Below are 19,269 nucleotides of genomic sequence, written 5' to 3'. Positions count from 1 at the left end.
TTCATGCTTCTGGTGCGTGGCCATGGGTTCGAATTATTCCATCTAGTGTGATTGACGGCAGGGCGTACTCTAGCTTTGACACGCTCCGGAGATTGACTGTTCAGGCCATGACCTTTCACGAATGGAAAACGGGTATGATTACGAGCTAGACGAAACAGTACACGAAAACAGCGTGGAACCAAATTGATCCACTATAAACGCTACTGACTCTCATCCATATACCGTTATGTCGCGCTATGATACCTCTGTTGCTCCAGTCCGGACGAAGACCCATTTGTCGCCCACTTTCTGCATCCGCCCTGCGCCCGTGCCCGTTCCCTCTCCCATGCCATTGTCCATCGCCTGCGCCTCGCCCGTCTTGGCCCGCCGAGGGTCAACCGCGATCGAGTCTGCATTGGGCAGTGGCTGCCCAGTAGGACTCGTTTCGGGATCTTCACTGCCATGCGCGATCGTTCCTGTGTTCTGCACCTCATAAGCCCGTGTCCCCTCCGCATTTCGGCTGTTGCCGTATTCATGATAACCCTCTTCTTTGTCCCCTCGTCCGCGCATTTCCCTATCTCCCTGCCAAGTTTCCCCCGTAGACTGCTGTGGCTGCTGCCAATACTCCTCCGACCCAGCCCACTGTCCCATTTGTGCCGTCATGAACTGGTTAGGTACGGGAAAGGCTCCCATCAGTCCCGTCCCGAAAGTGTATTGGATCAGTTCCGCTTCGGACGGTAAGTAGCCGTGAGTGACCGCCCAGGCGGTCCCCAGCGCTTCCCACGATGCTGCAGAGGACGGGTCGAACGTGCTGGGATCGAACGCATCTAGTCCGATCTGCGTCTGTCTACTACTTTCTCCTCGTACGTTCGGTGGTGAGTGCGATGATGGATCTCCATCGGCTCGTGTCGGAGCATCAGACGCTGGAGTCGGTATGGGCTGCTGTTTTGCGGTAGGAAGTATGGATGACGTGGCGGCAGGCAACAGTGATTGAATGCTCGTTCCTTGGTTCAAGGGCGCAGCTCCTGTTACGGCAGATGCTGGTGATCCGCTTCGAATATCGCGTCCAAACTCGTCTTTGCTTGCATCAGGTGCACGTGGTGGCTCGACGATATTCATCGCTGTCAGATCCTTGATACTCTGAGAAAAAGAGGGCCGGCGAGGCGGGCTGTATGGTCTGGGATCCCTGCTTCCATTGTATCTACCTGGTGGGCTCCGAGATCGGCTGGTTCTCCCTCTTGTAAGAGAGTTCCACTCCCGATCTCGACTCCGGTCGTTAAACCGCTCGCGGTCATCCCACCTACCGCGGCCACGGCCACGACCTCGAAAGCTGCCCCTGGGACCACCTCTGAAGTCGCGATAGTCATCGTAGTAATCATCGCGGTCTCTGGCGCGCTCTGGTGCGCCAAATCTGTCATGCGTTGCATCTCTACGAGCGGGACCATACTGATCATGATAAGGCGGAGTCCCCAGAGGACCTCGATCAGGAGGCACTACAGGAACAGCACTTGTTGAAGATGTGGATGGGACTAATGACACGGGTACTGCAATGGGCTGCGTAGGAACTCCGTTCCCCAACTTAGCTGTCTGCGTGAGCTGTTGAAACAGCGCTAGCTGATTTGCATCTAGCGCAGGTACTACAGTCGTGGAAGCGGCTGTATTTGCGATTGTTTGGCTGAGTGGTAGTGAGCATTCGCACACGCGAAGATCCTGTGGCTTTTGACTCACCCAATGCCGGTGCTCGACACGGCGTTTGCGGCCTGACTGAGCAAAGCCAGAAGAGTACTCTGTACGTCTTTCACGTCGGGTTGTAGAGCGGGTGGCGGTTGTGGCGGCGTGGTGGATGGAGGCGTGGTCTGGGTTCGCGGGTCTGCGGTCGGGGCAGAAATTACTTTGTCGCGTTCTGACACAGATGAATTATATTTCAGCTCAGTCTCACTCATCGGTGTCATTGGTGGATAGCAATAACGACTGGAATTACACAAGCGAAGGGTATACTTAGCGAACAGATATGGACAATGATAGGCACCTTTTTCCACTGCTCCTTTCAGTATCTGCGACAGACGTCCTAGTACAGCGGACGGAAATGTATTCGACTTGATCCAGATATCAAGTATCTTCTTGGCCTTTTCCTGTGAACGAACATTGCGAGACACGCAGTTAGGACGCGGCTGCTCTTCCAAATAAGCTGGAATAGGAGAAGCAGATCCGACTATGCGATGGACGGCAATCATGTGATAGGCACGTTGGTGGCACGACGCGTTCTTACCCGGGTCGACGTGACCGTGGTCAGAGTTAGCAGAGCTAAGTAGCGACGCAGAGACAGCCTCCGCAACACGTCAAGTGCATTGCGGTCGCCGACAAAACATACCATACGGCCGATCCGTGAGGATCTCTGAGGTCAGCAGCTGCGTACCCCTTTAACTACGTGGTGGCAGCACCAGCATTGCTAGCTTCCGCCACAAGCACGAGTGAGTAGAAGAATGAAAGACGAACCTTCAATTCTGCGCTTCCAGACGAAACGAGATCCTGGTACAGGCTATCCAGGATACCCTCAACCTTCAGTAGAAACGTGGCGCAATTCCCTTCAGCCGCGTTGAGGTCGCCCTTAAGGCCCTGCTTATTGGCCTGGTTTCTGGCGGCGCGCGACAGTGCGTCAAAAACGTATAGACTAGAGATTTTGGCCGACGGGGACAACGACTTGTGCGTGCGAAACAGGATAGATACGAGCTGCATGTCGTGCTACGACATTGTTGAAGAAGCAAAAGTCAGCGGGACAGCCATTCCCATTGAATATACAATACGGGAATAGACGCACCTGCATGCTCTTCAAAGCGATATCGGTCAGCGTCGTCATTTTTGACGCAGAGAGCCTTTTGGCCTGCACCACATCTTTGAGCGTGGATTCAAACGTCTGCGAAGAGGGTTGCGTAAGCTCTCGCTGATCGTCGAAGGTCACATAGTCCGTTACTTCAACAGAGGACATTCCGCATTAATTGAAAGGCGCACGGAGCGAGGAAGGGTTCGTTGAATAAGAAGATAGGTCGAGATCGAAGGCAGTGGACGCGGTGTGGCGTAAGGGAAACGGTTTGTTTAGACCTGTTTATAGGTGGTCCGTGCGTCCGCAATTATGGGCGATACCTTTCAGGTTTGTATTCTGCAATTACAACGCAGGAAGACGAAACACGACAGGAATCGCTAACTAGTGCTGGCTCATAATGTCCAGAGGTATCGTAGTAATAACAGGAAAGTACCAACTATCGACTAGACTATTGAGATGGCACAGGATATCCGTGAAGCAACTTGTGGATAGCGTTGGCTCTGAGCGGCGTGTCCGCGAAGAGTGCCTGTACTAACTTCACCAGCTCCTCGATCTCGAAATCGACCAAGGCACCCTCATCAAACAAATATGATATATCCGCTATGGAGGCCTCCTGCGTCAAGTAGACCACATCAGCTCGGACGGCTGCGAAAGGATAGGAAGGCACGCACGAGTAGTTCGGAGAGGTATGAGTATTTCAGCCAGGATGGGACGTACGCCACGATGAAGGAAGGCTACAGCAACAAAATTTGAACCGGACGTCCTCGCAGTCGCACCAATGCATCTCTTACCTGTTCAGGATCCTCGACGAACAAGCCCTCCGTCGCATTCAAGATACGACACAGCTCACTCAATCGATGCGATTCCACCTCAGTGATGTCAGGCAAAGCGAGTATATCCGACAAGATCCTAGAAAGCGCGGCATCCAGTACCAGCCCCACCGCATCGTAGTACTTGCTCTTGTTTAGAACAGGCTTAAACAGTTGTACATGGTCAGATAACTGCCACGGAGCGTCCCTGCATCACGTACCTTCCACTGCTGAGCGAGCTGCCGTACGCGCTGCAGCGCCCGTGTCACGGCGTTCTCACACTCGTCGAAACGTTCTTGATCTGTCGTCTCCACGAAATTTCCTGCTTCATCAAGGATCTCGTTCATGCCCTGACATTGTCGATCCTGTGATGTGGTCAATCGGAAGGTCGTATTGATAAGGCACGCAAAGACGTACGAGGGTCTCCTCAAACCAGCTGCTACCAAGGGTCTCTAATCTTTCACTACACTCCTTTAGTGATGCTTTCACAGATGATAAAGACTGGCCCATGGCAGAAGCAATTTTCTCGACTTCCCCACCCATGTATATGCAGTCATTAGAAAACCGCATAGACCGTTTCGGGGAACCTCGCAGTGCGTTAGCGAACCTCACAGGATACATTGCCCGGTAAAGGTCCAATGTCAACGGTGCAGCTTGCACTAGCATCAATCCGGACGCGGATTGTGACGTCGGGTATTTGTTGAACACGCCAGACGAAACCAACTTAGCTGCCTCGTCCAGGATGTGCTGCATATGCTGTAACAGATCCTTCACACGTCCGGACGCCATGTACGATTCTTTCTGCGGAGGCGGTGATGGTACCGCCGGTGCAGCTCGCTGGGGCACAGCAGGCATCATCGGTGTTGGCGGAGGAGGCGGCACCAGAGCAGGAGATTGGACAGAAGGCGAGAATGCACCTGCCTGTGCGCGCTTCCCTTTCGAGGATAGCTTCTCTAGCCGTTTGGCCGGTTTCGGTATTGATGCAGGTTTGCTGTTTGCACCTTTATCCAGAGGTGAGTCCTCATTTAAACTATCATTCCACGGGTTGTCGAATGAGTCGTCCCCATTAAGCGTCTCGGACGCGTCGTCATCGTCATTCCAACCCCACGCGCCTCCCGCATTCTCGTCTGTCGACTCGGTCGAACGCTCTTCAGGCTGGCCGTCCTGACGCTCAGGCTCCACGTCGTCGTCGAAGTCCCATCCATTCGCCTCCTCCGTCGGGGCGTTCTGGCTTTGGCTTGAAGTCAGTGCGTCGTTCGGGGTCGGCTTATCATCATCGAAACCCCAAGCCGCTTCACTCTCTTCCTCGATGGGCTCGGGATTTGGTGCGGATGCAGGTGCGGGCACACTGTGCCCATTCCCGGTGGCAATCTGCAAGTCGACGTAGAACGTCCGACTTTCATCTTCTGCAGCCATGATTTTCACACGGGCAGCTTCCAGCAGCTCCATACGCCGTTTACGCTCGTAATGAAGACTGACCGCACCAGCCCAAATTCTGATGCCTTGCTCGCCGTCGCTGTCTCCAAGCATGGTGCATACGAACTTTTCCTCGAATTGACAGGCATGATCGACCACTTGCAAGAACCCTGGCAGCAGCTCAAGAGACGAAGGCAGAGAGGGTATCAGCAACCTGTATAGCAAAGCATCCCGTGTTGGCCTGCATAGTGATAAAGCAAACGACGTTCGATCGGGCGTCGGCAGATTCGACAGGAAGTTGGAGGTAAGGAACGTCAACGCCGTCGCTAAGTTGTCGATCCGCAAGGACAGGTCCGACGTCTCCGGCGGAGCAGGGTATACCACGAGTTTGTGCTCACTGTTACCAGTCATAGCGGCTGCATCAGAGACGACGACGCTCGCGGGCTGCTTCATGAGATATTCGATATAGTGCGACACGATATCGCGACGTAGAGAGGATAGATGTGATGCAAGCGCGGTATTTGATAGGGATGATAGTACCGAAGACAGCGACAGAATCGTCTCCGACTGCCTGACTGCGCGAAGTCAGAACGATCTGATAGACAGCGAGGAGTTGTACACACCTTGCACGGCAGGACGGATGACCAATTCGGAAGAGCAGATAGTGAGGCCCCGACTATATGCGTCGCTCAGCTGTTCCTCAGTTCGGGCCTGCATTGCACGAAAACTGCGCTGAATATCGAAATGATTATAGTCTTCCATTCACCAAGTATCTGACAGTACGCACCTGTAGTTCACCCATGATTACGCTACGAGCGAGGGGATCAGGAGATTCGGAAAAAACAGCTTCCAGCTTCACGCAGGTCTTAACAGCGTCTGGTAGCTGTCCTTTGTAAACCAACTCGGCCAGACTGGAGTAATCCTTCTTGCAACGAAGGAGGTGTGACACGGCTCTGCTCTTGATGTCTGCGTCCAAGCTTTCGTGCGCGAGCTGAGCATGCTGGGAGAGCGTGACTACGAGCCTTGGTATGAGACCTGACTTCAGAGGACCTGGAAATGTTAAGCGGGAGCATACAGCGATGTGCTGCGTCGCACCTCTGGATTAGACAGCCCGTCGCTCAACGTATCCACATTGGCAGTCAGAGACCGCAGCCGTTCCTGGATAGACTTTGCACTGGAGAGTTGCTCGTTGAAGGCAGGAAGATCGTTTGATATTCGCTCATGAATGCAAGACTGAACGGCGACGATGCATCAGGTTGATTGGAAGGCTATGATGCAGAGAATCTCATCTACCTTCGTTTGGGCAATGGCATCATCGAGCTCCGCAACCCACGAAGATGCGAGCTGCGAATTCAGCGACTTCAAAGGCGTCTCTGACACCTTAGTGAGAATCTGAGTAGACACATCCTGAGCATCCTTCTTGCGAGGCAAGTGTGCAGGGATTGGGAAGGCCATCGTGCGAAGCTAAGAAAAGACAGCCGGCAGTATGTACTAAAGATGAGCAGTCCAGCCGAAACCGAGACTCAGCCTGTAAAGCAACCAGTAGAACAGGTGGTAACCGTGGAGAGCTGCATGCACGCAAGGAGCGTGCTGCCTTCGTGCAACCCAGAGAAGTGGCGCTTGGCCGCCCACGTGAGGGCGTCCTGCGACGTGGCCCGCGGTGGCTCTCGCGGAGCGCCACCGTGTCTCAAGGAGGCTTATAAACGCGCCGCTGCCGCAGAGATCGCAAAATAATCCGCGACCGTCGGGCATCTCAGATGTATTTTCGACGAACATGACACGGCTATTCAAACAAATTTTTGCCTCAGTTTTCGAACTCAAATCGACATATTATAGGCATTCAGATCACTCATCACGAGTCCAGATTGTCATTGAGCAGTCTGCCAGTATCCAACACGATAATAAAGAAATGAACTACTACGACTTGGAAGAAATCTCCACTGCGTTTTTGAAGGCTCCAAGCAACGCCGTCAACTGGATCTTCTCGTTTGCACCGGACGACAGGCGATGTCTGCAAAATGATCAAAGTCAAGAAGCGGGGTCAATTGCATAACACGAACTTACTCTGTTGTCGCTAGGAAGTCGAGAAGATATATGCGAGCATGTGGCTTGAAATCAATGGTCTCGATGTAGTCATATGCTCCGTTGATCAGATCCGGGAGCGCAAGACCGCGCTCTACCTTCAATGTTGAGATCACTGCAACAAAGGACGCGTTAAAGATAATTAAGAGGATAAGGAAAGCTTCTCACTTTTATACGAGGTAGTAAAGTCATCCGCGAGCATCGAGTTGACGACGATCTCAATGTCTGCTGGCTGTGGACTGCCCGTACAGTGATAAATCTCCTCCTCGCCTATGAGGTCGTATGCTGCATGGCAAGCCTGCAGGACGTTGAGTGCTCTTCGCATGTCTCCCTTCGACAGCTTGAGCAGCGCTTTCTTCCCGTCCTCTGTAATCTTCACCCTACCAAAGGCAGCTTGAGTGATAACCACACAGGAAAACCGTACGACTCACCCTTCCGCCTCCATGACAGTGTTTACCCGTTTCTCTATCTCAGCTATGGGAAGTGGCGAGAACCGGAAGCGTGTACAGCGGCTCTGAATAGCTGGTATAATCTTGTTCACATAATTGCAGATGATACAAAAGCGGACGTTTCTGGTATACTGCTCAATGACTCGCCGAAGAGCTGATTGTGCAGCAGTTGTCATCATGTCCGCTTCATCAAGAACGATGAGCTTGTAGCCCTTCTGAAACAGCGTGCGTGTCTCTGCGAAGTTCTTGATTTGTTCACGGACGACGTCGATACCACGATCGTCCGAGGCATTGAGCTGAGCATTGTGAACCAGTCAGCATAGGTGCAACGTTCTGATAGGCAACAACTCACCTCGAGAATCTGCCTGCGGTAATCCTTCCCATATATCCGCCGAGCCACGGCGAGGATAGTGGATGTCTTACCAGTCCCCGGAGGTCCATAAAAGAGGAGATGAGGTAGCCGGTTCTGTTCAATGAACCTTTCAACTATCGGGATGTATTCAGAGAACAGTCAGTGCGACACAACTAGGTGAGGCTCACTCGTGCTCGTGATGTCCTTGTGGGAGACGACATCATCCAATGTGACAGGGCGGTACTTCTCTACCCTACAGCGACATCAGTCGGCAGGTCAACATATCGATGCGTCAACGCACCATGGTAGGTTTTCAGGATCATAGCCACTCTCGTGTTCGACCGCTTTGCCCTTTCCTTTGCTCATCGAGGGCTGAGGAGTGCTCTCGTCGTCCCTCATCTGAACATCTTCATCAGAGTCCATATTTGCGCGCTGTCGATCAAGAATATAGTTATTGGATTGCCCGCGGCGCGTGGAGGAAGGACAAGTACGCGTAGTGTGGCAAGGTCAAGACGCGTCGAAACGCGTGTCACGCGCGACGTGTCTCACTTAGCGGCGCTTGCCGGAACAATATAACTCCGCCTGAACTTTGTTACCAACGCGCACGGACCATCAACAAGCCTCAAATGGCAACTGACCAATCAGGCGTTTTAAAACAATCCTCAGGCGCTTGATCCTTCTCACACTCGTTTTCGCTCTTGTCGACGACTCCATCGTTTAGCTCGTTGGACAGACAGAGGCGTCCGGCAAGAAGATGCAGATCTTCGTCAAAACGTATGTAGAATTGGCTGCTAGAGTGAGGTAACATGAGTTGACGTTTTCTATAGCCTCACGGGTAAGACCATCACTCTCGAGGTCGAGTCCTCGGACACCATCGACAATGTCAAGGCCAAGATCCAAGATAAGGAGGGGTGAGTGGATGTCGAGTACTGTACGGCTTGCATTCGGTGTTGACGTTGCTCTTCAGCATTCCTCCCGACCAGCAGCGCCTGATCTTCGCAGGCAAGCAGCTTGAGGATGGTCGCACCCTCAGCGACTACAACATCCAGAAGGAGTCTACCCTTCATCTTGTGCTTCGTCTCCGCGGTGGTGCTAAGAAGCGCAAGAAAAAGACCTACAACGTGAGTGCATGTCTTGTAGAGTCGTCGCTTGTGGCATATTCAACTCTCCTCTCGACAGACCCCCAAGAAGATCAAGCATAAGCCCAAGAAGATCAAGATGTCCATCTTGAAGTACTACCAGGTGGAGTCCGACGGCAAGATTAAGCGTCTTCGTCGGGAGTGCCCTACTGCTGAGTGCGGAGCTGGTATCTTCGTACGTAACGCTATCGATTATTCACTTTCCAGTTGTTAAGACGTTCGTCTATAGATGGCTAACCACACGGACCGTCAATACTGCGGCAAATGTGGCTTGACTTACACCTTCCAGGACGGCACCAAGCCGCCTACGGCATAAGTGCCTCATAGTCACGTAGGGGACATGTTGTTGTATGTAGCACACGATTATCTATCATATGCGCTCTATTATTCTTGTTCTACGGCTGGAATCGCGCAGTCATGAAAGGAACGTGCACCCTGGAGGGTACTCGGACTATCGACATTTTCCTCCAGCTTCAGTGCATTCGCTGTCTTTATATCCTTTTGATCTCGATCAGAGCGTCCAGGCCGACCAATGAGAATCTCTTTCGCCAAAATTTTCTGACGGATTTGAAACGCTTGCGGTGGCGGCCACTGTGCGGGTCGCTGATTAGTATATAGCGGCTCCGACCCGAACATGATTTTCATCTCTTAACGTTCCACCTCTACTGCACAGTCCGGCACCGAACATAGAAGAGCGATGCACGCTGCGCTCTGCATCGACGAGATCTTTGAAATCGTCCTAGAAGCGTGCTCCCACTGGACCGAGAAGGAGTACTGCTGGACTCTCGCTCAACTTGCTCGATGCTGCCGGCTCTGGTACGATCCAGCGGAGGACAGGCTGTGGTGTCGCCTAGACAGCCTCCGACCTCTATTGTCCTTACTTCCTGGTTTTGGGGTGAAGAATGGTGTCGTGGTACGTTAGGCAAATCTGTCATTTTTTAAATTGCTGCTGACACCTGACATGGCCACCTCATGAAGGAATTCATGTCACCAGAGAACGTAACTGCTGCAGCATTTGCACGGCTCCATTCACACGCTGCTCGTGTGAGGAGCATCAAGCACACGGAGAGCATCAGCATGCCGCCTTCGCTCCATCCATTCATCTTCCTGCCAAACCTCCGATCCGTCCGCTTCTCGCAGGCGGGATGCGAAACGTCGGCATGTTGGAGCATCTCCAGGGCAGTGTGCAAAGTGGACATCAATCTCGGGTTTTCGCCCAGACCGGACAGCGCCGATACCGACAAGGCTGTGCAGCGCAGGAGCAGCGCTGTCGCGGATTACCTAGACGAGCTCTTCATGACCGCGAAAGGGGTGCACTCACTGCGCATGCGAGGCAGCGTCTCAGTGCATCTGGATCAGAAGCTTGCCACGTACACGTCTCTCCGGAGTCTTGACTTGCACATGGGAATCTGTCTGAGTGCAGAGACCTTCGCCACGATCTCAGCGGCATTCCCGCATCTATCAGAACTAGACATTAACGCTCAACACATAGACGCCATCGACTTCCGCATGGCCCTCCCATGTTCCGTCTCACAGCTTTTCCCCTCGCTACAGCATCTCACCATTCGAGCAGAGCCGGCACTACTTGTCGCTCTCTTGCCGCTCGTCCCGCCGGATGTCATGCGCTCGATCCATTTGGATGCTGATTGTCCTCTTGGCGTATCATCTCTCCACGACGTGTGTGAACTCCTGTCTGCGCGGGTCTCAGGAAGCCTCCAGGAATTTGCCATACAGCACTTCCCTGACTTCGACGAGATAGACGACCCTGAATCTGCGCGCGAAACGTCGGATTGGTTCACAATAGCCATCCTACGCCCTCTCGCACGCTTGCAATTCCTGCGACGCTTCAGCGTGGCGGCGACCAAGCCGCCGGACCTGTGCGACAAAGATATAGAGGAAATCGCCTCATGGTGGCCTCATCTGGAGCATCTCGACCTTGGCACGCTCGACGATGAGGATTGCAGCCGTCGCATGACAACCTGTTCGTACGCGGCGCTCGCAAGATCCTGTCCAATGCTGCGCTCCCTGGCGCTACCCGTTGAGATCCCTGACATCACAAGCAGTTCTTCTATCATTCTTCCCGTGCCTGCGAATACGGCCGAGCGCCCGCGTCCCGTCGCGTTCTCACAGCAAGCGCTGCGATACGTACGGATTGGGAGGCTTCCGCCAACAGCAGGCTCTGCATCGTCGTTCCGCACGTTCATCCGTCTGTTGTTTCCATCGCTGGTCACGATGGATGTTTCGGCGCCTGCAGACACCGCAACGGGAAACCTAGACAAGCTCCACGCATCGGATTCGGGAGCCGACCTTGCCAAGTATTACGTCGACATCCTAGACAAGTACCGCGACTACTAGATCTTGCTGATACCCTAGAGAACTTTCATGGAAGATCGTCTTCCTGCCCACATCCGCATGCTGTCATCTGCTCGCCTTTCTTAGATCCCGGGAGTATTACTAAAGTGACAGTGATCTTCGCACAGCTTTCTTGACCTGTAGAGCCGCATCAGACTGCCCGATAGAGTTCACGTTCAGTATGACAGTACCTTACCAACGAATAGATTCTATAACATCGCCGTCACCTGGCATAATGCACGCCACTGCAAACGCCTTCACTTCGCTGAGCGCCTCCGACGGAACAGGCGGTGATTCGCCCGTAGCGGAGTTCTCTTGCGTCTAGGTCCACGCATCGCGAGACTCCGGTGAAACCAGGGCGAGATTTCGAATTGTTTGGGGTATGGTGAGCGGCATCCGCAGCCGTCAAGCGCCAGATCCGCATGGGCGTGCAGTCGCGGCTTTAGGATGAGCGCGGATAGGAACACGGAGCCTTGCACGAGGGGCGTGACGAATATTTGACGCGCCCACGGTGAGGCGCTAAGACGCGTCGGCGACCAAAGGCAAGCGCCTGCGTGGCGCCGCCCGTGCGTGGAGGCTAAATGCACTTTGATCGTGGCGCCCGTAAGCGAGCTGTTGGGCCGCGGCATGTGCTCCGAATAGATGGCTTGATTCCACAGAACGCCCGCAGGCGCCGGCGAGGACAGCAGACGGAAGGTTGGGTGATGGTTACGCGCCCAGGGGGACTTCATAAGGGCTTGTCTGCGCCGGACTCCCTGTGTCTGCTTCTCTGAACCGCCACACCCTCCTGAGAGCCTTTGTTTCTATCCAAGCACGCGTGTACCCACGAGAAATGGCAGTCCGCAATTCGACCAGTAAGTGCTTGCTTCGCGAGTGTGGAATGCTTCTGGAATAGATCCTTCGCATGATCGCAGGCCCCGCGCGGCGTATTGGGAACAGGCATCTTCCTCCGATCCCCATCGACGTGTATATGCTCATCGTGGATGAGTTGTGCGATGATGCGGGGGAAGTCCCCGTCCCGGAGCGCAAGGCGATCTTGTTCAATCTGAGCCTGGTATGCCGCCTCTTCGCCGCTTTGAGCACCCCGAAGCTCTTCGACCTCGTGGCATTCGTCGGTAACGCGGACATGAAGGCCGAAAGAATGTTGCAGAATCCACGCACCAAATGGTTCACGCAGCTCAGCAGAGGCGACGAGACGGCGTGCTTGCTCGGAACCTTTGTCAAAAGGCTCGAAGTCTTCAATTGGCTGCCTCTTCGCATAGGCGATCCGTCGTCTCCGTGTCCCGATCTCCTGCGACACATAGAGATTATCCCGCGCTTTCCCAACCTTACAAACCTATCGCTTGTTCGCACGCCGATTACATTGGACTTGTTTCGGGCCGCAACGAACCTGCACAAGCTAGAGAGCTTGTCCATCAGGTCCTGTGCATTCAGTAAAGCAGGACCGGGAACCCGATCGCCGAGCCGCAGCTTAGCGCGCCTAACAAGTGTGGAGGTGACAGCTGTCGAGGCTGTGGGCCCCTACATTTCAGCGCTAGCATCGCTCGCCAAATCGCCAGCGCTCCGCTCGCTGAAGACGACCGAGTGGCGACTCGCCCGAGCGGTCATGGAAAGCGGAGTGGTATCCGCCTTGCAGTGCTTAGAGATCCCCTTTGAACCGCGGGAGGCATGCATGCTTTTCGCCTTCCTAAATCGCACCCCGACCATCATAGATCTTTCCATCATCGGCGTAATGGAAGAAGACCCGCTCGGCGGTGGCGAAGCACTGGATGCACCGATGCTGTCGTTAGCTAGGACAGCATTGCCGAAGCTCCAGGAGTTACGTTGCCCACCATATTTGCTTGACACGTTCCTGAAGAAACAGCCATTATGGCGCCTGAGTCTGCTTGACTTCCGTGATTGGCTCATACCGAGCCTATGCGCAAACCAGAGCCTGCTACAGTCACTGGCACGGTTTCATTTGCGGGAACTCGAGGTGCCGGCGTGGTTGGTTCACGCCTATCCAAAGTTGCTTGAATACACGCCCAAGTTGACGAAGCTATCGATCTGTTATCCGATGCACACGCTTGATACGCCTCTAGAAGTTGTACGTACGCGTCAATCAGATCAAGTGGTGAAAATGTTTTCTCACCATTTCAAAATCACCATAGGTCGTCCACAGCCTTTGTTCGCTGGCAGGCAGTCGATTGCTTACCCACATTGACCTTCGCTTCCTCCATGCCGTGTGGCAGCTCAACCTGCCCCTACAACATCAAATGGTCACCAAGCATCTCGCAAGAGCCTTTCCTTCTGTTACGACCTTCTCCTTCGTCGATGCGGTCGGCTGGTGTAAGCGGACGGGAGATACGGCATGGAAGCCGGTGATACGCGGGCGCGAGTCGGTGAAAGCGTTACTCGAATTGCAAGAGCCCGGAGTGTGGGACATATTGGAGGTAGATGACTACGGCGGGGCGCTCGCAGGGTTGTTCCCCAGCGGCATTATCCCCATTGCGGTTTCACAACGGCTGCAGAGGTCTAGGTCAAGAAACGCTGGAACTGGACGGTCACGGTAGACAATCATCGCGCTTGCTGTAGAAGAGCGTCACGCCCTGGACAATATATAAGCCGTGGCTTGTTGTACTTACTGCGTTGGGTAGAAATTCAATATTTACGGTTGAAATACGCGGCGGAAGCAGTTCGTCGAGTTTGCCTCGGTGTATGCCTTAAGCACAAACCTGAGATCTTGTTTGGATCTCGTAGATCGGAAATCTCAGATGGTGCAGCCACAACGCACGTGACACGTAACCCGATTGCCAAATCAGAAACACAGAGCGACCGTCTGTCAGTCAATCACAAAGTCAGAATCAACTCTCCTCCCTCTCTCCTTCATTGTCTTACCTCCAGCGCGCTCTTTCTTTAGTCGACTCACGTATACAAGCTGCTGGGATGGCTTCCATGGCCGACCACGACGATGTCTTCGGGTCGACCACTTCGCGTTTCCTCTCCAGCGCGTCAGCATCTCTCCCGCGCAGAACAGCCTCTCGGCAAAGCCAAAGCAGCGGTTCGCGCCACTCATCGACACCACTCCGCGTTCCCTCCATGGCACAGTCAATGAGCGAGGAGGGGCCTAATGCAAGATATTCGTTGGCACATGAATTGGCAGTGGCATTGATGCCAGAGCCCAGCGCCGGATCCCGATTGCTAGCGGAAGAATTTGGAATCGAGTATGACGAAGGTGCTGAGGGCATAGATGAGGATCCTGAGGGAGAAAATGCTGCTGTCATGGAGCCCCCGGCAATGCAGGATGAATACAATCCGGATGCTGAGCTGAATGGTGGCCACACGTTGACATCATTTCAGGAACGCGTACCTCCAGATGTGGACCCAGCCTTCCATAGCCCTACCCCATCGCCTCGGAAGAGGATGCAGCCTGATAAAGATCCGATGAATGTGCTCGCGCAGGATCTGGAGTACACTGAGAAGTTCCTCACACAGCTCCGCCACCTCGACGCAGACCATGGCCAGTCCCCCACACAGCCAAACCTAGAAAAGCTCGCATCGGATATGATTCGTCGCATCAATGACACTGCACATGAACGAGAAGGACAGGTGCGCGAACTGCTGCAGTGCGAACGTGAGTTTAGGAAGATCGCGGGCGAGGTTGGCGGGACCGAGGCTCTTAGTCGGTTAGACGCGCTGGACGACTTGCTAGATGAGCCACCGCGCAGCGCGGACGCGGACAGCGATTTGGAGGCCATTCCGGAAGAGTCCTTCTCAGGCTCGACCCTGGCCAATGACTGGGAGACGGACCTCGATGGAGAGCGGCTCAACGACGAGGACGATGAATACGATCCTTCGACGCCAGTCAAGTCATCGTTCCCGCCACCCCCACCTTTGAAGGGATCACCAACTCCAGCGAGTATTCTGCCTCAGCTGGCCTACCTGCGCACATTCACGTCATCTGCTGTAACATCCCTCGCCGTCATCTCGGAACACGCTCAGGTCAACGCAGCAGCGACCACAGAGGCAGGGCGGAAAATTCGTGCGCTGAAGAACAAGCTGGGTGGATGGCGGGCGGAGTGGGAGAACGCGGAGCGCAGTCGCGCGAAGATTCAGCAGTGGGAGGCAGGGATAGAAGGAGGCTCTACGGGCACACCGAGGCTACATAGCACACGGAGGATAGATGGGAGGAAGTTGGTCCAGGAACATTTGCAAGCATTCGAGAAGGCTTTGAACGAGGCGAACCTGAAGACACAAGCCATCATGGCAAGTGCGTCATAGACTGTTAAGAGCGTGGGCTATGATACTTCCTCTTGTTGAATGCTTCCACACATATGTTGACGTTCTGCTAAGGCTACTCTAGGTATACTCATCCCGCATACTAGGAGGAACTAATGTATCTGCACCATTACTATTTATCATTGATATCTCACCCTTCGTTCATGCTATAGAGCCAGTGTAATTCCACATATACCTCATCGTCCACCGTTTTGCGACTGCTCCGTCATACTTCATATGTTCATCGTCACCAAACACTCGGCATAGTTTCATATCATCCGGCATTTTGGCTGTGCTTTCTTGCAATTGGCATAACAGTGCAATACGGATACGATGCAAAGCAAGGCGTGTCTATGTGATATACATGACAGAGATCGCTCGTTTCTGCGGGAGCGTAAAGTTAGCTGAATTGCTCATCTAAGGTCGTCATTCCAGATATGAAAGACTGCTGCTGATCTTTCTCTATACATAGCGAGAAGATCGGCTTGCAATTGTGTTCAGCTGTCTTGTAAGCCCATTATTATTCAATCTACAAGTACACACTCTCAACATGCGAATGTATATCGGCAGTTCGTACGAGACAGGGCCTCCGCGCAAGAATTTGACATTTTCACCTAGTGTTCCTGGTTCACAAGAAGTGTTTCAACATCTTAAATCAGCCAAACCTGAGATTCCGACCTCGAGTCGCTGAGGAAAGTGACCACCTTCTCCGAGTCCAAGGCCGGCGGACCTGTATAGATCCATGGGAAACGTACACGACGTCGCTTTCGATGGATGCACAACATTGACACTGGTGAAAAAACAATAAGAGGAGTTAAGGTAGGAAGCAGCTCTAGGGAATTATGGTGCGGCCTCGGTATTAGCCAGACGCCACCTTCCTGTCTCGTGTGCGCGAGGAGTGAGAGGCCGTTTAAGGCCACGAATGACTAGGGATACAGTACTACAGGTGCGTATTTATATGATTTCCATCCTTCCGTACTCGCCCGCTCCGTTTCCAGGTGCCGCCCTGCGACGTGTTTCAGCCGTCGCTTGGCGTTCGTCCTTCCCCACGCGTTGAGCGCGTTCCACCAAGAGTGTCATCGGTCGGCCACTCCCAACAGCAGCAGCCTCTTGTGAGCCTAGCAACATTTATTTATCTTATTTGCAAGACTGAGCTCAGAACATCCTGAAAACGCGACCCACGTGACCTAATTAGCAAGTTGTGCGACGCGTCTGTGGCGCGTGCCGCGGCTAATTCAAGAGAGAGCGTCTCTGTGTAAGGGGTGATCACATCGAGATATGCACGGTAGTGGCGTTCCTCAATACGGTACCTGGTCCTCAATGCGTTTTCTTGATACCTCATATGAAGCAAGCTAACCCCTCTCGTCCGAAAACTGCAGAGATAGCAGCCTCGTAGCAACAAGAAGAGGCTGGCGGTGTGTCTATCGTGCGCCGCACATGACGGTTCTAGAGAAGTCTAACTGCCAAGATGCGGCCGTCTTCTTCATGCGGCAAAAGGTGCGTCAGAGGTGGAGTCGACGTAAATTCCCGGGCGGTGCTACTATAAAGTGACCCTCAGGAGTCAGGACCCGTTAATCTTCTTCTTCAACCATCATCATCGCCACATTCTGTCGCTCAGCCATACCACTTTTCCCCGTACACAATGTCCTGCAAAGGCGACAGCTCTGGTGGCTACATCATTACGAGCGCTGGCACGATAGTCAGGTCCGTTACCTTCACTCCCCCTAACGCGTGCCTTTTGCAAAAGGAGTTCGCCACTGGACGTTCGCTTGCAGGGCAACCACTACTGCCGCCATAAATTTAGCGATGGATCGAGTGGCTATCACTACTTTAACACGTGAGTGGCTGACCGTCATGTCTGCTGTGACCGACGTAATGACTCTTTCCAGTAACGGGAGTTACTACTACCGCAACCCGAATGGCTCCAGCTACTATCTTAGCAGGAGCGGATATTTGCGGTACACATCCCCGGGTGGCCTGACCTACAGCAACAGCACTCCAAGTGTTGGGTCGCCAATGCAATCGTGCTGTGGAAGGTTGTGAAACGATGGCAGGTAGAAGAATGGAAAAGGGCTTTGTATGATAAAGTTGTGTTTTCAGAACATTACCTGTGGGCATGCGAAGTCGTGATGCTTTGAAGTTTGCAATTTATTTAATCCTCTGCGGCCTGACTGTGTATGAAGGGTCTCCCGTAGTTCGGCTAGTGCAAATTAGCTGGTAGTAGGAGTCTTCGCAGTCCGTTAGTATCTCCTAAGTGCGACACGTCCGCAGGTTATGATGGGACACTGTTTCCAGACAATGAGGCAATAATTCCAGATGAAATTCAGAGTGGATGCTGAGTGATTTGCACTATGTACTCTCGTCCAGGGTGGCCCCTGTCGCGTCTGTGGCTGAGTCGAACGCGTCAGTCACAGCCTGTCACACTGCGTCTCATTAGGATCGGAGATTGTAGTCTGGAGTCTAATAACCGCTGTGTCTCCTTATCATCGTTTTAACCGCCTGTATTGCGACTGAGGATCGTATTGCATGCAAATGTTCTGGTCTTCCAAATTCTGTAATTCAATACTCAACGTCAACGTTCGATACCGAACAAACTCGTCCGGACCGCGACCACTATCGGCGCCCTCGTTCTACGTACGGTTTGATTATTTTCTGCCCGTGTCTCAAGGTGGCCCTGGTATCTAATTCAAGCGAGCGACATCGAGATTTGCACGGCGACGGCGTTCCTCGTACTGCACTTGGTTCTCAGTCCGTTCTCGTGCATGTCTTACATGAAGCGGGCTTCAACGCATCTCGTCCGATAGTGAGCGCGAAACTGCAGAGATAGCAGCCTCATGGCATCAAGAAGAAGCTGGCCGTGTGTCTATCTCGTGCGCCGCGCATCGTTCTAGAGAAGTCTAGCTGAAAGACAGCCTCTTCTTCAACTGCGAGAAGGTGCGTCAGAAGGTGATCGACGTCGGAAGTTCCCGGGCAGTCCTACTATATAGGTGATGTCAGGAGCAGTCAACCTTCTTCTTCTCCCACCATCGTCACCGCCTTCTGTCGCTCAGTCATACCCCTTTCCCTCGCACACCATGTCCGGCAAAGGCGGCAGCAGCTCTGGTGACTACGACATTACAAGCACCGGCACGAATGATCAGGTTCGTTACCTTCATTCCCCCTAACGCGTGCCTTCTCTGTAGGGGTCGCCGCTGATTGTCCGGCTGCAGGGCAACCACTACTGCCACCGTGATTTTGACGATGGGTCGAGTGGCTATCACTACTCCAACAAGTGAGTGCCGACCGTCATGTCTGCTGTGACCGACCTGATGACCCTTTCCAGCGACGGGAGTTACTACTACAGCAACCCGAATGGTTCGAGCTACTATAACAGCGGGGATGGATACTCGCAGTACACGTCCCCGGGTGGCCAGACCTACAGCAACAGCAACTCCAAGTAGTAGGTCGCCAATGCAATTGCGCTGTGGAAGGACAGCGTTCGTGTCGACTGACAGCAGAAGAATCGCGAAGGGCTTTGTATGATAAAGATGTGTTTTGAGAGCTTTCACTGTGGGCACGCGAAGTGTTACGGTTTCAGCGCTTCATGGTCACGTGACAGTTTACGTTGCACGTG

At 53.4% G+C, this 19,269-nt stretch overlaps 10 protein-coding genes across 10 annotated transcripts; 6 read left to right on the top strand and 4 right to left on the bottom strand.

Moving 5' to 3' along the window:
• Window positions 1-112: 112 nt before the first annotated feature.
• On the bottom strand, window positions 113-3,017 carry LAESUDRAFT_725195 (uncharacterized protein). The gene is made up of 6 exons (XM_040908774.1): window positions 2,951-3,017; window positions 2,798-2,893; window positions 2,476-2,721; window positions 2,009-2,111; window positions 1,708-1,882; window positions 113-1,654 (listed from the first exon to the last, which is right to left on the bottom strand). Exons 1-6 carry the CDS (start codon window positions 2,963-2,965, stop codon window positions 235-237), a joined length of 2,055 nt encoding a protein of 684 aa, XP_040765026.1. The 5' UTR covers window positions 2,966-3,017; the 3' UTR covers window positions 113-234.
• Window positions 3,018-3,248: 231 nt separating this feature from the next.
• On the bottom strand, window positions 3,249-6,480 carry LAESUDRAFT_651560 (uncharacterized protein; the record flags this gene model as incomplete). The annotated part of the gene is made up of 9 exons (XM_040904308.1): window positions 3,249-3,413; window positions 3,472-3,534; window positions 3,592-3,774; window positions 3,831-3,974; window positions 4,027-5,600; window positions 5,649-5,757; window positions 5,813-6,064; window positions 6,121-6,258; window positions 6,319-6,480. 9 exons carry the CDS (start codon window positions 6,478-6,480, stop codon window positions 3,249-3,251), a joined length of 2,790 nt encoding a protein of 929 aa, XP_040765025.1.
• Window positions 6,481-6,942: 462 nt separating this feature from the next.
• LAESUDRAFT_651525 (P-loop containing nucleoside triphosphate hydrolase protein) lies at window positions 6,943-8,307 on the bottom strand (the record flags this gene model as incomplete). The annotated part of the gene is made up of 7 exons (XM_040904305.1): window positions 6,943-7,036; window positions 7,090-7,222; window positions 7,276-7,487; window positions 7,539-7,852; window positions 7,909-8,042; window positions 8,097-8,161; window positions 8,210-8,307. 7 exons carry the CDS (start codon window positions 8,305-8,307, stop codon window positions 6,943-6,945), a joined length of 1,050 nt encoding a protein of 349 aa, XP_040765024.1.
• A 324-nt stretch (window positions 8,308-8,631) lies between these two features.
• LAESUDRAFT_725191 (ubiquitin-domain-containing protein) lies at window positions 8,632-9,552 on the top strand. The gene is made up of 5 exons (XM_040908773.1): window positions 8,632-8,682; window positions 8,736-8,819; window positions 8,876-9,029; window positions 9,088-9,222; window positions 9,277-9,552. The coding sequence occupies exons 1-5, from the start codon at window positions 8,663-8,665 to the stop codon at window positions 9,361-9,363; spliced, it is 480 nt and encodes a 159-aa protein (XP_040765023.1). The 5' UTR covers window positions 8,632-8,662; the 3' UTR covers window positions 9,364-9,552.
• A 192-nt stretch (window positions 9,553-9,744) lies between these two features.
• On the top strand, window positions 9,745-11,402 carry LAESUDRAFT_758689 (uncharacterized protein; the record flags this gene model as incomplete). The annotated part of the gene is made up of 2 exons (XM_040912483.1): window positions 9,745-9,960; window positions 10,026-11,402. 2 exons carry the CDS (start codon window positions 9,745-9,747, stop codon window positions 11,400-11,402), a joined length of 1,593 nt encoding a protein of 530 aa, XP_040765022.1.
• A 254-nt stretch (window positions 11,403-11,656) lies between these two features.
• On the bottom strand, window positions 11,657-12,130 carry LAESUDRAFT_758688 (uncharacterized protein; the record flags this gene model as incomplete). The annotated part of the gene is made up of 1 exon (XM_040912482.1): window positions 11,657-12,130. The coding sequence occupies one exon, from the start codon at window positions 12,128-12,130 to the stop codon at window positions 11,657-11,659; it is 474 nt and encodes a 157-aa protein (XP_040765021.1).
• Window positions 12,012-14,055, top strand: LAESUDRAFT_725188 (uncharacterized protein). The gene is made up of 3 exons (XM_040908772.1): window positions 12,012-12,253; window positions 12,314-13,485; window positions 13,550-14,055. Exons 1-3 carry the CDS (start codon window positions 12,232-12,234, stop codon window positions 13,949-13,951), a joined length of 1,596 nt encoding a protein of 531 aa, XP_040765020.1. The 5' UTR covers window positions 12,012-12,231; the 3' UTR covers window positions 13,952-14,055.
• Window positions 14,056-14,225: 170 nt separating this feature from the next.
• LAESUDRAFT_725187 (uncharacterized protein) lies at window positions 14,226-16,044 on the top strand. Its single transcript, XM_040908771.1, has one exon. The coding sequence runs from the start codon at window positions 14,334-14,336 to the stop codon at window positions 15,657-15,659; it is 1,326 nt and encodes a 441-aa protein (XP_040765019.1). The 5' UTR covers window positions 14,226-14,333; the 3' UTR covers window positions 15,660-16,044.
• A 1,049-nt stretch (window positions 16,045-17,093) lies between these two features.
• Window positions 17,094-17,699, top strand: LAESUDRAFT_713746 (uncharacterized protein; the record flags this gene model as incomplete). Its single annotated transcript, XM_040907011.1, has 4 exons — window positions 17,094-17,153; window positions 17,275-17,360; window positions 17,461-17,493; window positions 17,546-17,699. The coding sequence occupies 4 exons, from the start codon at window positions 17,094-17,096 to the stop codon at window positions 17,697-17,699; spliced, it is 333 nt and encodes a 110-aa protein (XP_040765018.1).
• A 1,049-nt stretch (window positions 17,700-18,748) lies between these two features.
• LAESUDRAFT_624619 (uncharacterized protein) lies at window positions 18,749-19,087 on the top strand (the record flags this gene model as incomplete). Its single annotated transcript, XM_040903319.1, has 3 exons — window positions 18,749-18,796; window positions 18,866-18,927; window positions 18,979-19,087. Coding segments are annotated over 3 exons (219 nt in total), but the record flags the coding sequence as incomplete, so codon positions are not given.
• Window positions 19,088-19,269: the final 182 nt, after the last annotated feature.

This window comes from Laetiporus sulphureus (assembly GCF_001632365.1).
Source record: "Laetiporus sulphureus 93-53 unplaced genomic scaffold LAESUscaffold_16, whole genome shotgun sequence".
Classification (NCBI taxonomy): Eukaryota; Fungi; Basidiomycota; class Agaricomycetes; order Polyporales; family Laetiporaceae; genus Laetiporus; species Laetiporus sulphureus.
The sequence above is the reverse complement of the archived record's forward strand: the minus strand, read 5'-3'. Positions and strand labels throughout refer to the sequence as shown.